The sequence below is a fragment of the Ovis aries genome, chromosome 23, assembly GCF_016772045.2.
Source record: "Ovis aries strain OAR_USU_Benz2616 breed Rambouillet chromosome 23, ARS-UI_Ramb_v3.0, whole genome shotgun sequence".
Classification (NCBI taxonomy): Eukaryota; Metazoa; Chordata; class Mammalia; order Artiodactyla; family Bovidae; genus Ovis; species Ovis aries.
Genome location: NC_056076.1, coordinates 21,150,744 through 21,166,218, shown reverse-complemented (window position 1 = coordinate 21,166,218; position 15,475 = coordinate 21,150,744). Strand labels below are relative to the sequence as shown.

Here is a 15,475-nt window from a genome sequence, read left to right as displayed (position 1 = left end):
GAAGTCATGAAATATGCATGAGATACTATTTTCTGGGGACTTCAGGGAGGAGCTACAGCAGAGGATATGGGGCAGGGGGCTGTCCAGGGGAGGCCCCATAGGGTCTTGCTCAGTTATGCATCTGGCTATAAGGAACTAGCTTGTAGCAGACCAATACTCCTACCGAGAACAACCATATAAGGTAGACAGAGGACCAAAACCCGTCTGTTTGAAGTCACTGTTGCTGCTGCTGCTGCTGCTGCTAAGTCACTTCAGTCGTGTCTGACTCTGTGTGATCCCATAGACGGAAGCCCACCAGGCTCCCCTGTCCCTGGTACTAGAGAGCTCCAAAGGCAGCCAGGACTTGGGAGGCCAAGATTCGAGAGAGAAGGGAAACTTACTGAGGTCATACTCACTAAGTCTGAAATTTCTTTTTACTGTGATGCATGTACCAGTTCATCAGTGGCAGGTGCAGAGACCTGAAGGTAAGCAGAGAGTGACTGTGAGGAGGCTGAAAAGTTAAGTAAACCTACTGTTCATAATGCTGGCTAGAGAAGAACAGAGTAGAGGAAGAGGTGTTAACTGAGATCAAGCAAGCATACAAAGACTGAAACCCAGTTTTGAGTGAGCTCAGTCCTTAATTGGATTACTATGATCTACTCCTACAGCTACCATAAGCTAAGGAAGATCTCTCTGGAGGAAGGTGTCACTCAGAACCTTGAGGGTTTTTTTTTTTTTAAATAAACAATGATTGTATTCAATTAAATGTACCTGGTATATCCAGAGACATGATCAGCGGGAAGGGGGAACCATAGAAATGTCTGTAAGTGTTCTAGATACTAGATGTGATCTATAAAACATGAGAAATACCTTCAAGAAATGAGGCAAGATGGAGAATTTAAACAAAGCAAAACAAGAATGGTGTGTGTGTATGTATATACATACATACATACGTATATATATGGAAGCAAACGGAAGTTGTAGGATGAAAAATACAGAAGTTAAAAATAGGGACTTCCCTGGTGGTCCAGTGGTTGGATATCTGCCTGTCATTGCAGGGGATGCAGGTTCAATTCCTGGTCTGGGAGGATTCTGAATCCCTCAAAGCAGCTGAGCCCATGTACCCCAGCTACTGAAGCCCGCATGCCTAGAGTCTGTGCTCTGCAACAAGAGAAGCGACTGCAGTGAGAAGCCTGTGAACCACAACTAGAGAAAGCAACAAAGACCCAGTACAGCCAAATAAATCAATAGTTATTTATTTATTTATTGCCATTGCCTTCTCCCAATAAATAAATACCCCCCCTAAATTAATAGAGTGGGTGGTTCAACTAAAGATTAGACACAGATGAAGAGAATATTAATGATGTGAAATATAGATCCGTAGAAGATATTAAGATATATGGAGTGGGAAAACCAGAAAATGCAGAAAAGAGCTTGATAGGCACGTGGATCATGTTCTAAAATATGTGTTAGAGTCCTCGAATGGGTGAAAAAGGAGAATGGGGCCGGAGGAATATTTGAAGAGATAATGGCCAGTATTTTTCTCAAATTAACAAATGACATCAGCCACAACTTCAAGAAGTGCTATAAATTCCAGACAGGATAAATACAAGGCAAACTACACATAAGCACTTCACAGTAAAACTGTTGTAAATTAAAGACAAAGAAAATATTAAATGAAGCCTGAGAAAGAGAGATTATCTTCAAAAGAAAAACAGTAAAACCGGCATCTGATGTTTCATCTGAAATGATGTAAGCTAGAAGACAGTGAAGTTAATAGTTGGTGAGTGCAGGTATACTTAGTTTTATTGTGCTCTGCAGATACTGTGTTTTTGGTTTTTTTAATTGAAGTTTGGCGGCAACCTGGCATTGTCACATGGTTGTTAATGTTTTTTATTAATAGCAATAAAATATTTTTTAAATGTGCATTTTTTCAGATATAATGCTTTTGTGTACTTAATAGACTGTAATATAGTATAACTTTTTAAAATTTTTATTTATTTTTAATTAGAGGATAATTGCTTTACAATATTGTGTTGGTTTCTGCCCCTACATCAACATGAATCGGCCATAGGTGTACATATGTCCCCTGCCTCTTGAACCTCCCTCCCAAAAGAAACCAAAAAACTCATGTGACTCACTTCATTGCAGTAGTCTGGAACATAGCCTGGATATCTTCAAGGTATCCTTTACTTCAAGCAAATAACTGCTAATTTAGAATTCTGTTTCCTCCAAAGATATCCTTTAAAGGAAAGACGGTATGATACCAAAAGCACAAACAACAAAAGAAAAAAATAGGTTAATTGTACTTGATCAAAATTGAAAGGTTTTGAAAGGACACCACTGAGAAAGTGAAAAGGCAGCTCATAAATTGGGAGAATATTTTGCAAACCATGTAGCCAATAAAGGACTTGTATGTGTAATGTGTAAGGGATACTTAGCACCTGATAACAGAAAAGACAACCCCAATTAAAAATGAGCCATGAATTTATATAGGCATTTCTCAGAAGAAGATATACAAATGACCCATAAACATATAAAAAGATGCTCACAATCATACACCATCAGGGAAATGCAAACAGAAACCATGAAATACCGTCTCACGTTTATTAAGATGGCTATCATCAAAAAGAAGACAAGTGCTGGTAAAGTTTGGAGAAATTGGAGCCCTCATGCTCTGCTGGTGGGAACGTCAAATGGTGTAGCTGCTTTGGAAAACAGTCTGCCAGTTTCCTAAGATACTACACATGGAGGTGCTGTGTGACTCAGCAGTTCTACTCCTAGACACACACCCAAGAGAAATGAAAGTATATGTCTGTATAAAAACTTGCACATAAATATTCATAGTAGTAGTGTTTGTAATAGCCCCAAAGTGGAAACAACCCAGTGTCCATCAGCTGATAAATGGATAAATCAAATGTGGTGTATTTGTGTAATAGAATATTGTTTAGCAACGAAGGGAGTGAGGTGCTGATAAATGCTGTAGTAAGGAAGAAATTTGACACCTTTGTACTAAGTAGTGGAAGCAGCTAGTCACAAAAGACTATTGTGTGGTTCCATTTATATGAAATGTCTAGAATAAATCTGTAGAGACAGGAAGTCGATTCATAGTTTCCGGGTATAGAGTGGATGTGTTTGCGGGAATGAGAAGTTACTACCGATGGGTAGTGTGGTTTCTTTTTGGGATGATGGAAATGTTTTAAAGTTGATTGTTAAAAAAAAAAAAGTTGGTTGTAGTAATGGATGAACAAGTCTGTGGATATATAAGCCAAGGAATTGTATACTCTAAATAGGTGAATTATAGGGCATGTGAATTACATCTCAGTACAGCTATTACCAAAAAAAAAAAAAAGAAAAAGAAAAAGAAATAGAGGTGTTTCTAGAAAATAGGAGCTGTGGAAATTTGTTGCCAGTAGACTCTCACTTAAAAACTGCTAAATAGACTTCTTCAGGCAGAAGGAAATGATCACAGATAGAAGCACAGAAACCCAGGAAGGAATGAAGGGCAAGAGACCAAAGTGAAAATGTGGTTGAATTTAAATGAACATTGACTGCCAGACAATACTATGTCATGGGGTCCAAAATGCATCTCTCATTATGTTGAAAGGTGTATACGTATTAAAATGGTCTAGGGCCCTTACATTTTCTGATAAGTGATAACTCTCATTCATAGTAGGTTCTGCTGAGTTAGGAAGCCAGATTATTTAGAGGGTAAATTACTGAAAGAATTAATAAAAGAATATAGAGCTAGGAATAAGAAGAATAATAAGAAGGAAATATGAAATAGTAGAGAATAGTGCTTTAAACTAACAGATGCCAAGAAAGGCAGAAAAGTAATCTAGTACATGTAGGTCAAATACCAAATATGTAGATTTGAACCTAGACAGTAGCAGCCACTTTAGGTTAACAGATTTTGTTAAATGCTTTTATTAAAAAAGCTAAGATTGTCAGATTGGATAAGAGCGGTTATCTACCTACAGGAGATACATATCAAATATATGGGCACCAAATGTTGTAAGTAAAAGACTGGAAGAAGATAAACCATGCAGCCCTAACCCAAAGCAACTGGTATGGCTATCCTAGTAATAGACGCCAGAATCTGTAAGGCAGGAAGCATTACTAGAGATAAGGGGGAATCCCACGGTGCTAAAAGACGAGGAAACAATATTTTCACTAGTAAGTCTAAATCAACTAATCAAATATCAACAGAAAGGAAAAAAAGAAAAATGTGCAGTTATAGTGGGAAATTAATATACCTCTCTATAGAATAAGCATGTGAAAAGCAATAAAGATAGAGGAGATTTGAGAAGCTCATTTAACAAACACTGCAGTTGTTGAGTACACATCCATCGTGCTTACTGGGCCATAAAATAAGTTTCAAGAAATTCCGAGGTTCTAGTGTATAGCACTGGGAACTTATTCAATATCCTGTGATAAACCATAATGGAAAAACATAAGAAAAGAATATATATATATATATATATATATATATATATATATGTCTAACTGAGTCACTTCACAGGAGAAATTAAATACAACATTGTAAATCAACTGTACTTTGATGAAATTTTAAAAAATTTCAAAGATTGGAAATGATACAGAATATATTTCTGGTCATAGTGGAATTACGGAGAAGGCAATGGCAACCCACTCCAGTGTTCTTGCCTGGAGAATCCCAGGGACGGGGAGCCTGGTGGGCTGCCGTCTATGGGGTTGCACAGAGTTGGACACGACTGAAGCGACTTAGCAGCAGCAGCAGCAGTGAAATTAAGCTAGAAATAAACAGTAAAAAAAGATGCTAGAAAACTCCTAAATATTTGGGAATTATGTAATACACAGTCCTAAATAGCCTGTGGGTCAAAGAAGAGATCCCAGTGGAATTGAGAATAGTTTGGATTTAAGATAATGAAAATACAGCATATTGGATCTTGTGGTCTGTAGTTAAACCTTACTTAGAGAAAAATTATTGCCTTAAATGCCCATGATTGAGAGGAAGAAAGACTGAAAATCTTCACGTTTTATACATTAGAAAAAACCCAACTTATTAAACACAAAAATATTGAAGGAAGGAAATAGCAAAGATAACAGAAATTAATGAGATAGAAACAGCAAAGATAGTACTAACTCCTTGTTCTCTTTTCCTCCTTTGGGGCTTGGGCCCATCTACAGCCATGAATGCCCCCTGGAACCTGGCCTGTAATATAAGGACATACTGCAGTGCCAGGCCAGAGAAGGAGCACAGGAAAGGATTATTCATCTGAATGAGTGAATGATAATAGATCAATAATAACACTGAAACTTGGTGCTGATAACTGGTTTTCAGCTTGACTGGATGGGAGACACATGTACACCCATGGCTGATTCATGTCAATGTATGGCAAAAACCACTGCAATATTGTAAAGTAATTAGCCTCCAATTAAAATTAAACAAGAAACAAAATGAAAAAACACAAGTGAGTATAGTCTGGCCTTTTAAAGAGAGAAATTTAGTGAATTTTGGTTATTTATTTAATGACAGAAAGGTCCCATAATATAATACAAATATTTGCCATATTATCCTGCTTGCTCAGTTTAAGCTCTTAATGGGAGAAACCTTGCCTTTGTCTTTCTTCTAGAATTTGGCAGAAGCTCTTCCTTTGGTTGGTGAGCTGTGCAATTTTGTTGACTTAAGTAGAAGTCTGGGGCTTGATTTGGAAGCTGCCTAAATCAATATCAGGACATTGCTTCTCTCACTGAGGTTGCTGGCCACAAATAACATAACTTACTAAAGGTTTCCGAGGAAGTAAAATCCAACCGCTTTCAAAGTAAATACATTCATATTATTTCATAACCCATATAGGCTCGATCTTCAAAAATATCCTTGTACTTAACCCTAAAACATTTATGAAGTACCCACAATATATTTGTTGTTCTGAAGTGGCTAAATGGGCCCCTAGAGATTTAGAAGTTTAAATATGATTTGTTGGGGTTAACCAATAGGCCTGATTTCTTCTGATATCACGTGAGTCAGTTTCCTTTGGCCCTGGAGCCACACGGGCGCATGGCAGGGCTTCACTTCTGAGCACCGTCAGAAGGGCCCTGGGCTGGCAGTTGCCATTTTGAAAGTCTTCATCGTTTATACCCTGTAAACATGCATTTTGCACGACGAGATGAGGGCACGGGCTCAGAGGGCCTGGGATTGCAGCTCCTGCAGGGTTTCACCTCCTGCTGCCTCCTTGCCTTCCTGAGGGGACAGTGCAGCTGGCTGCGCCCCCACTCGCTGGGGCGCCGGGCTGTTCCACCCAGCAGCTGCTGCTGTCTCCTGTCCTCTGTCCTTGGTCCCTGGTGGGGGCTCAGCCTCCAGGAGGGGCGGGGCCAGGCATGTACATGCTGTGGTGGCTGAGGACCGGGCCTGGGGCTGGCGCTCCTGCCTTGAGCCAGCGGTGTCACGGTGTGTTCAGCAGGCACCTTGGTGGGGCGAGCCTCTTACCCACCTCAGAGCCAGGCACCGAACACTCGAGTATGAGGCTGCAATCCCTGGGGGCCCACCTGCTGTGGATGGAGGTGACAGGCTCAGAAGAGATTGGCTGAAAGCAGCAAGCATGAAATGTGGCCCCAGCCCAATGGGTCTGCCGGGCAGTTCTGCTTTGGGCCAGTCTGGTTGTCTGGCTGGCCCTCTCCTGGGTGTGTCATCAGCTGGCAGCTCACTTGGAGCCTTGGGGATCCAGATTGGCCCTGCGCGGCATGCGACAGTTGGCAGGCTGTCGGCAGGGGCAGTGGGAACAACCAGGTACCCTGGAGATGGGGCACCTGGGCTGCTTTGGGTGGTGGCCATGTTCCAAGGGCAACAGGAGAGGCCAGCTGTAGTGAGCAGGTGTTTCTCAAGTCTCTGCCGTGTCACGTTCTTTACCAAGTTGGCCAAAGCAAGATACAGCCCAGCCCAGAGTCCAGGAACCAAGAAGGAATCCACCTCTTGATGAAAGGAACTGCAAAAATGATGCAGGGACAGGAGGAACCCCTGAAATGACATCAGCGAATGACATTTATTTTAATTTTTTCTTTAAAAAATCAGCTCGTATTTTCCCACTTCTGAACTCTTACCAAAATTAGCTTACGATTAGACCTCGTGTGTATTTATAGAACAGTTCTATGCAAATCTATTTCAGAGTTCCCCAGAACTTTATTGCCTAGACTAAGGATTCCTTTAGACCTGCTGCCAAACCCAGATAATCATTAAACCACCCCAGTAATACGCCGCTTCACCGGATTAAGGAAAGAAAAGAAGGTATGAGCTGAGAATTGATGTCAGCCTTGTTTTAGATGTTTTTCCTCCCCAGGACGGCGAGCCTGCCTTTTCCATTTTTGAATGCACTGTCTTTGTAGGAATGGTCAGGGGAAGGTGAGTGACCTCGTGCAGGTGGTCTGCAAAGATGGGAGGGCTTGTCCCATGTTTCTGGGGCTCTGGGCCCCATTTTAATGGTTTGTTTTGACCTGGAGGAGTGGCACAGAGTTCCAGAGTATTTGGAAGGGTCCCTCGTGTGGCTCTGTGACTGAGCCCCTCCCAAGCACCCCAGCCCCAGCAGACTCCTGGTCCCCTGCCACTCACTGTCTTTACCCGCTCACCTCTAACCGCTGTCCTGAGATCGCCCTGCACTGCTGTCTTCCCACCAGGCTTCCGGCTCTGTCTTGTGTCCTGAAGTGCCCGGCAGTGTCCTGGCCACCAAACCCAGAGCCAGGAAAGGAGTGCAGGGGCCACGCTGCCAGGGGATCAGGATTGACATGAAAATCGCTGGAGTCAGGAAATTCCAGGGCCCTTCGGTCATTTGGGAAGACATTTGACCTGAGAGGCCCGGGGTGGGGGGGATCAGGTTCCCGTCATGTCAGGAGGAATTGAGGTTCCTGTTAGGAACTGGCCTGGCAGGAAGGCGTCCGGGTCCTCCACTCTGTGGGCAGAGCCTGAATGATTCTGTCTAACCCCTGCTAATAACTAGATTGGAATTAAGCGCCACTCGCCGCCTGTCTGCCTTGTTGTCACTGTCTTTCCTAACTGTTGACTTAGTTATCCCTGACAAGACTGAAGCCTGCATTTGGCACACCCATCAATTTGTTTGTAACTGAAGCCGAACCCCAAAGTACCGAGGGGTTTTTACTGTTCGTGCGTCAGTCCAGCCCAGTAGCTTTTCCTGCTCCTTGACTCACGTGATGGTTTACAAGTTAATCTGGGGTGTGGTGATGGCGGGGCTCATGTTGTCGAACGCAGCGGCCAGCGTGTGCGGATTCGTTTGGCATCTTCACAGGCTGCCTGAGTTTCAGGGACCCCTTCATGCACATGTGCCCCAGCTTGCTAAGGGGAGCAAGCTGACCTTGACCCCTTCCTATAGCCCTACTGTAAGCCCCACTTTCAAGGGACTAAAGGGCACAGAGTCATTGTTTCTGTTTTAGTTGAAGGACTTGCACAAATCGCCCAGCTGTTAGTTATGGAGGCAGGGTCGTGACGCCTGGCTTAGGAAGTCAGGTAGCCTTTCTGCTGGAAGGGGAATGTCCTGTCTGATGGAGGATGCTTGGGTCTCGGGGGCTGTGGCTGCTAATTAGAGCAGAAAGAATGCAGCTGAAGGTGAACTTCCACACATTTTGACGGTTGGTTTAAGTGGCTTTTCATTCTCTTCTGTGTTCTATTAATGTGTCATACTTGCTTGGCAAAACGATCTTTGAGGAAAGGAAGCCAGTACGTATTCCTTGGTGCCCAGCCCATGCCTAACATATAATTTTATTAAAATTGAACCATGGAAGTGGCAGTAGCTACTGATGCCCTGAATGTGAGGAGTGGAATTGTGAGAACAGGCAGTTCTGCTAAGGTTTTGGGATTCTGTGGTTGGGAGGCTGGGAGGTGGGGAGGGTCCTGCTGTGATTTGGGGCTGCTGAGAGCACGAGGAGGCAGGTACCTGGTGGGTCAGGGTGAACAGTGGGGCCAACCAGGTATTCACCCCAGCTACTGGGAATAAAATCAGGAGGTATGGAGTAAAGACGATGTGGAAAATAACCATGGTTGCTGGTAAGAATGGTGGCTCAGATGGTAAAGAATCTGCCTGCAGAGCAGGAGACCTGGGTTCGATCCCTGGGTTGGAAAGATCCCTGGAGAGGAGAATGGTAACCCACTCCAGTAATTCCATGGACAGAGGAAGCTGGTTGGGGGTGGGGTGCTATAGTCCATAGTATCGCAAAGAGATGGACATGACTGAGCGACGAGCACTTTTTCATGTCTGCTGACCCCTAGGATCGACATCTGCTCCAGTTAAGGCGAAGAACACAGGACTGGGGGAAGGGTGAGGGCTGAAAGTCTAGCGCTGGGTGACTCAGCCTTTCGTCCACTCCCTGGTAGTGTCCACTTGAGGTGCCTCAAGTTGATGACCTGGGAGGGCCAGAAGCAGCATGTGCTGAAGCTGGTCTGGGTGGTTCGAGAGGGAATTTTGTTCAATGCAGTCATTATGCAAAATTATCCTGTATATATATATATTCAATGAACAAAAGTTATTAGTATATTAGAAACAAAGGTAAAAGTATTCAAATATATACACCTAAGTATATACTATATATATATATATATATATAACTGAATCATTTTGCTTTACACCTGGAACTGATAATATTGTGAGCCAACTCTACTTCAAAAAAGTGCTTGAAACATGTTACTTCCTAATTGTTTCATTGCATTGGGAGTTACTTTCATCTCCTGAATCTGTATGATAAAAATACTATATGATGGTGAGCTGCTGTGTATCTCTTTTTAGCTCCACACTCGGTGACTTCACACTGGTAGCTTTAAACTGGCCATGGTGGGAATATTTGTACCACATATGCGTGCACCTCTTGCCTCCCTGTACAACAGAGCAGTAATTCCTCTCCAACTCAGTTCTCTCTGTCTGGCTTGAGAGTGGACCACAGCCTCCGAATGCCTTCAACCCCCTCAAGGGGAACCAGAAACTCTATCCAAAAGCTTCCTCCTTTGGACTCACACAGTTCACATTTCCAAGGATGGAGGCAAAAGAAATTATCATAGCTTAAAGTGCTTTCAGTCTTCCCAGGTGGCTCAGTGGTAAAGAATCCTGCCAATGCAGGAGATGCAGTTTGGACCCCTGCGTCTGCCCTGAGTCGGGAAGATCCTCTGGAGGAGGAAATGGCAACCCACTCCACTACTCTTGCCTGGAAAATCCCATGGACAGAGGAGCCTGGCGGGCTACAGTCCATGGGGTCTCAAAGAGGCAGACATTCCTTAGCGACTGAGCATGCAAAGGGCTTTAAGTTTCCTTGTCTGCTAGTCTGTTGATGATATGTGGGATTAAAAATGAGCAGAAGTGTTGATACTGTCAACAGAATGGACCACAAAAGCTTTATTAGTTGAAAATGCCAGTAGGAGTTAAAAGAAAGAATGAGCTGCAGTGATTACAGCTCTACGTACACAGGGACCAGTGAACGCGCTAACAGGTTCCTTGTCTAATTAGAATGTCCACCTAAGAATGATAAAGTCTGATTTTAGTCCATAGGAGACCCGAGCCCAGGAGACGCCTTCTGCAGGAAATCCTCTGCTTCTGTAAGGAGGGAGGCCAGCTCCCTGCGTGTCCCCCCAAAGCTTAGGCACACCTCCCCTGAGTGTTCCGCCCAAACCCTGGGGGCACCACCCCTGAGTGTTCTCCCCTCCTACCCCCGCAGCCTGGGCGCACCTCCCCTGAGTGTTCCCCCTGCACCCTGGGTGCACATTCCCCCCAAATCCTGGGTGCACCTCTGGCACCAGAGTACAGTGAGCTTGGCCCGTTGAGTCCCAGCTTTCTCAGATCAGATTGCTCATCTGTAAAGTGCCAGTCAAGAATGTTGACCCTCACCAGCATGCCTTTAATAGTTTGTTATTAGAGAAATAAAACAAGTGAATCAAATAGGATTAACCCCTTCAAATGATTTAACTATTTCTTACAAATAACAAAGAACAAATTCCTTTCATTCTGTTGAGGATAACCAGAAACGTGGAGCTGTGGGGGTCTCTGCAAGAATTAGCAGCTTGTTATAGATGCTGATTCTGGACAAGTTGACAGTCTTTGTTTCTCCTGTTCAGGACAATAAGCAAAGCTTTTGCTTCAAAGGAGACTAATTCCTTGTTTGAAATCTCACTTATAGCAGGAGGATTAGCAGGCCTTTACCTAGATGTTTTGAAGTAGCCACGTATTTGCCCCCACTTCTCTCTAGTCTCCTGGTATTTTGGAATAAGAGCTTTAACTCATCAAGTGGATGAATAATAAGAGCCACCCTTACTGAGGAATGAAGCATGAAGTTGTATACCTGGATTTTCTCATAATGTTCATCTTTGGTTAAAATTACTTTCCTGTATTTTTAAGTGTATGGATTATTCTATATGTCATGTCATGCTGGCTAATTGAAACAGCCTCAAAGTCTTAATGACTTACTAGAGCAAACGCTCATGTCTTGCTCTTGTCACTGTCCAGGATGGGTCAGTGGGGGCTGGGCAGCAAAATGCTGTCTTCCATGCAGTGATTCAGGGGCCTGAGCTGCTTCTGTCTGGCGTCTGCTGGTTTCCATACTTGGGAGTCCTCTCTGGCTCCTCTATATTTGGCCACAGGCATGAGGAGAAAGGAGTGTAGTTGGGTAGGAGTGTTTTGGCCAGGCCTGTTGGGATTCTTCCCTTTCACCTATATTCTAGAGGTCAGTACTCAGTTACCCAGCAATAGCCCAACTATAAACCTGGGATACATGGTCTCTGTCCCCAGGAGGAAAGGGAATGGCTCTGGCAAGCTTGCAGCATTACCTTGGCCAGACCAGAACACTCAGATCACCAAAACTGCATTTTGTGAGCATATTTTCAAGTCCTCAGAAGGTCTCTGGCCATAGAGCAGATGCAGAGCATAGTGGTCAAGGGCGTGACCTCAATTCAGATTTCCTGAATTCAGATCCCGCCTCCATCACTTAGCAGATATGACAAGTGTCTTAGTCTGTCTCTGTGACTCAGCTTTCTCATTGTGAAATGGAGATAACAAAGGAAATCACTAGAGTTTGTGTGAGAATGAGATGATGTAACGTGTAAAATGCTTAGAATTACGAATGGATGTAATTAACAACATATAAGTATTTGTTGAAAGAGATGGGAATACCAGAGCACCTGACCTGCCTCTTGAGAAACCTGTATGTAGGTCAGGAAGCAACAGTTAGAACTGGACATGGAACAACAGACTGGTTCCAAATAGGAAAAGGAGTATGTCAAGGCTGTATATTGTCACCCTGCTTATTTAACTTCTATGCAGAGTACATCATGAGAAACGCTGGACTGGAAGAAGCACAAGCTGGAATCAAGATTGCTGGGAGAAATACCAATAACCTCAGATATGCAGATGACACCACCCTTATGGCAGAAAGTGAAGAGGAACTAAAAAGCCTCTTGATGAAAGTGAAAGAGGAGAGTGAAAAAGTTGGCTTAAAGCTCAATGTTCAGAAAATGAAGATCATGGCATCTGGTCTCATCACTTCATGGGAAATAGATGGGGAAACAGTGGAAACAGTGTCAGACTTTATTTTGGGGGGCTCCAAAATCACTGCAGGTGGTGACTGCAGCCATGAAATTAAAAGACGCTTACTCCTTGGAAGAAAAGTTATGACCAACCTAGATAGCATATTGAAAAGCAGAGACATTACTTTGCCAACAAAGGTCCATCTAGTCAAGGCTATGGTTTTTCCAGTGGTCATGTATGGATGTGAGAATTGGACTGTGAAGAAAGCTGAGCACCGAAGAATTGATGCTTTTGAACTGTGGTGTTGGAGAAGACTCTTGAGAGTCCCATGGACTGCAAGGAGATTCAACCAGTCCCTCCTCAAGGAGATCAGCCCTGGGTGTTCTTTGGAAGGAATGATGCTAAAGCTGAAACTCCAGTACTTTGGCCTCCTCATGCGAAGAGTTGACTCATTGGAAAAGACTCTGATGCTGGGAGGGATTGGGGGCAGGAGGAGAGGGGACGACAGAGGATGAGATGGCTGGATGGCATCACGGACTTGATGGACGTGAGTCTGAGTGAACTCCGGGAGTTGGTGATGGACAGGGAGGCCTGGCGTGCTGCGATTCATGGGGTAGAAAAGAGTCGGACACGACTGAGCGACTGAACTGAACTGAACTGAACTGAACTGAAGTATTTGTTAATGGGCTTCCCAGGTGGCTCAGTAGTAAATAATCTGCTTGCTAATGCAGGAGATGCAGGTTTGATTCTTGGGTCTGGAAGATCCCCTGGAGAAGGAAATGGCAACCCATTCCAGTATTCTTGCCTGGGAAATTCTGTAGACAGAAGGAACCTGGCGGAGTACAGTCCACGGGGTTGCAGAGAGTTGGACACAACTTATCGACTGAACAATGACAACACCAAGTATTTATTAAATAAATTTTCTAAAAATGAGACTAGTCATAAAGAGACCCAGTGTCCTTTTTGGTGAGTTGTAGTTTGAATATATTGCCATTCAGATGAAGAATGTTTCTTTTTGTTCATTTGTAAAAATGTTTATTGAGCAACTGTTAATTATAATGGACCAAACCTGACCATACAATTTGAGCAAGTAGGCGCCTCACTGAGCCAAAGGAAACAGCATGTTTTCTCCACCAAATTTGCCTTTTAAACTCTGTGTCTCTCAATCCATGGTCCCATTGGCATCTTAGTTTCCACCCTCCAAATCCATGGCTCCTTCCGGGCCCCTGAGAGTGAAAGGTGACATTGGCCCAGTGCCTTTCCTCTCCTGGCCATGTCTTATAGGTCCTGTCAATGTCATTCATGTAGTGGGTATGATTTCTGTCTACCTGTTATGCAGTTTGCTTCCAATCTGTTTATATGAACATGCTACCTCTTTCTATTAGGGTCCAGATTTTGGGATAATGCATGGTTTTATTGATTTATTTTAAAATATTGATTGATCAGTTTGGCTCTGCTGGGTCTTAGTTGCGACATGTGGGATCTTTAGTTGTGGCCTATGGGATCTAGTTTCCTGACCAGGGATCGAACCTCAGCCCGCTGCATTGGGAGCGTGGAGTCCTAGCCCCTGGACCACCAGGGAAAGTCCAGATAATGGTTGATTTCAGAAAACACACGAAGGCAACAGGAAGTGATTTCTGGGTTCCAGCCCCCACCGCAGGAGCAGGCCGGGCTTAACAGGCTCTTTCTCTTGCAGCTGGACGACTGCACCCTGCAGCTCTCCCACAATGGTACTTACCTGGACTTGGAGGCCACCCTGGCCGAGCAACGGGACGAGTTAGAAGGCTTCCAGGATGACGCTGGGTAAGAGTGACTGCTGTCCCTGCCAGCTGGTTCTGACCCTCCACGAAATGGGGCTTCATTGAGGCCTTCAAATATTTTGGAGAAATCACCATAGCTTTCACCTTGTCTCACTCACAGTCACACAAAAGGACTCACCAGTAGTAACTACAGACTCATAGAATTTGAGTAGCTCTTCTTGGTAAGGCTACTCAGGGGTTGAGAATTTCTGGTGTAGTTTAATTAAGCATGTGATATTTACATTCAAAATTTCTTTTTAAACCAAATGTAGTTAAATTAATATTTTCCAGATTTTAGTGGATTGACAACTATTTTGTACATTGTTTTTAATGGTAACTACTGGATATTTAGTTTTTTGGCAGATGCCCCTTTAGGTCATTTTATAAAGTGTATCATCTTTTGAACTCATTAGTGGAAAAAATAATTATTAATTATGTTAATTAATATCAGGTTACTTTTAGCCTGTGTCTAGAATTGCTTAGTATTTCTGATCGCTGTGAGTCTGAATAAAGCAATTCATATAAAAAGTCAGAAATATATACAAAAAGCAAAGCCACTGTAGGAATATACCCGTACAATTAGCCATTCCTATATTTATTAGATTATTTTTTCAAGTGATTGTTTTATTCTCTTTCAGATTTTTTTTTTAACTTTTCATGTCAAAATGATTTTTAACTCCCAGAAGAGTTGAGAGTAAAGCACTGACATTTTCCAAATAACCCTCTACCCAGCTTCCCATGACGTTAACATATTATATAACCAATGCAAATTTGCCCAAACCAAGACATTAATATTTGTAAAATACTGTTATGTATTTATTAGGTTATTGGAGTACACTTTGGATGCCCCCTCCACCTCCCTTTCTATTCCTCATTCATCCAGAACCAAGTCTCTCTCTGACTTTATCACCTTCTTCCTTAGAAACCTTCAAAGGCTCCCTCTTCCTTTCCAAATAATGCCCATCCATCTTTGCCTGCTATTCAGGAATCTCTTCAAAAATTCTTTTGAGGCAACCTTTCCTGAGTTAAAAATGTACTGCTGTCAAATGACTATTATCTGATTTTCATGAATGGCTCAGAAAATGAGGAAAAGTGGGAACCTTCTTGGTGCTGCTTTCCTACCTGACACCAGAATATATTGATGACTTTCTGAGTTTCCTCTGCTTTAATACCTATCACAAATTATGGTCCTTTCCCCATTAATGGTCC

General features: G+C 43.2%; 1 protein-coding gene across 9 annotated transcripts in view; it reads left to right on the top strand.

Moving 5' to 3' along the window:
• FHOD3 (formin homology 2 domain containing 3) overlaps window positions 1-15,475 on the top strand; it is a 528,593-nt gene that overhangs the window by 47,726 nt on the left and 465,392 nt on the right. For all 9 annotated transcript variants that reach the window (XM_042239380.2, XM_027960707.3, XM_042239379.2 and 6 more), the window contains exon 2: window positions 14,164-14,270. In XM_042239380.2, the coding sequence (XP_042095314.1) occupies window positions 14,164-14,270 (107 nt within the window). The remainder of the gene's footprint in view (window positions 1-14,163; window positions 14,271-15,475) is intronic.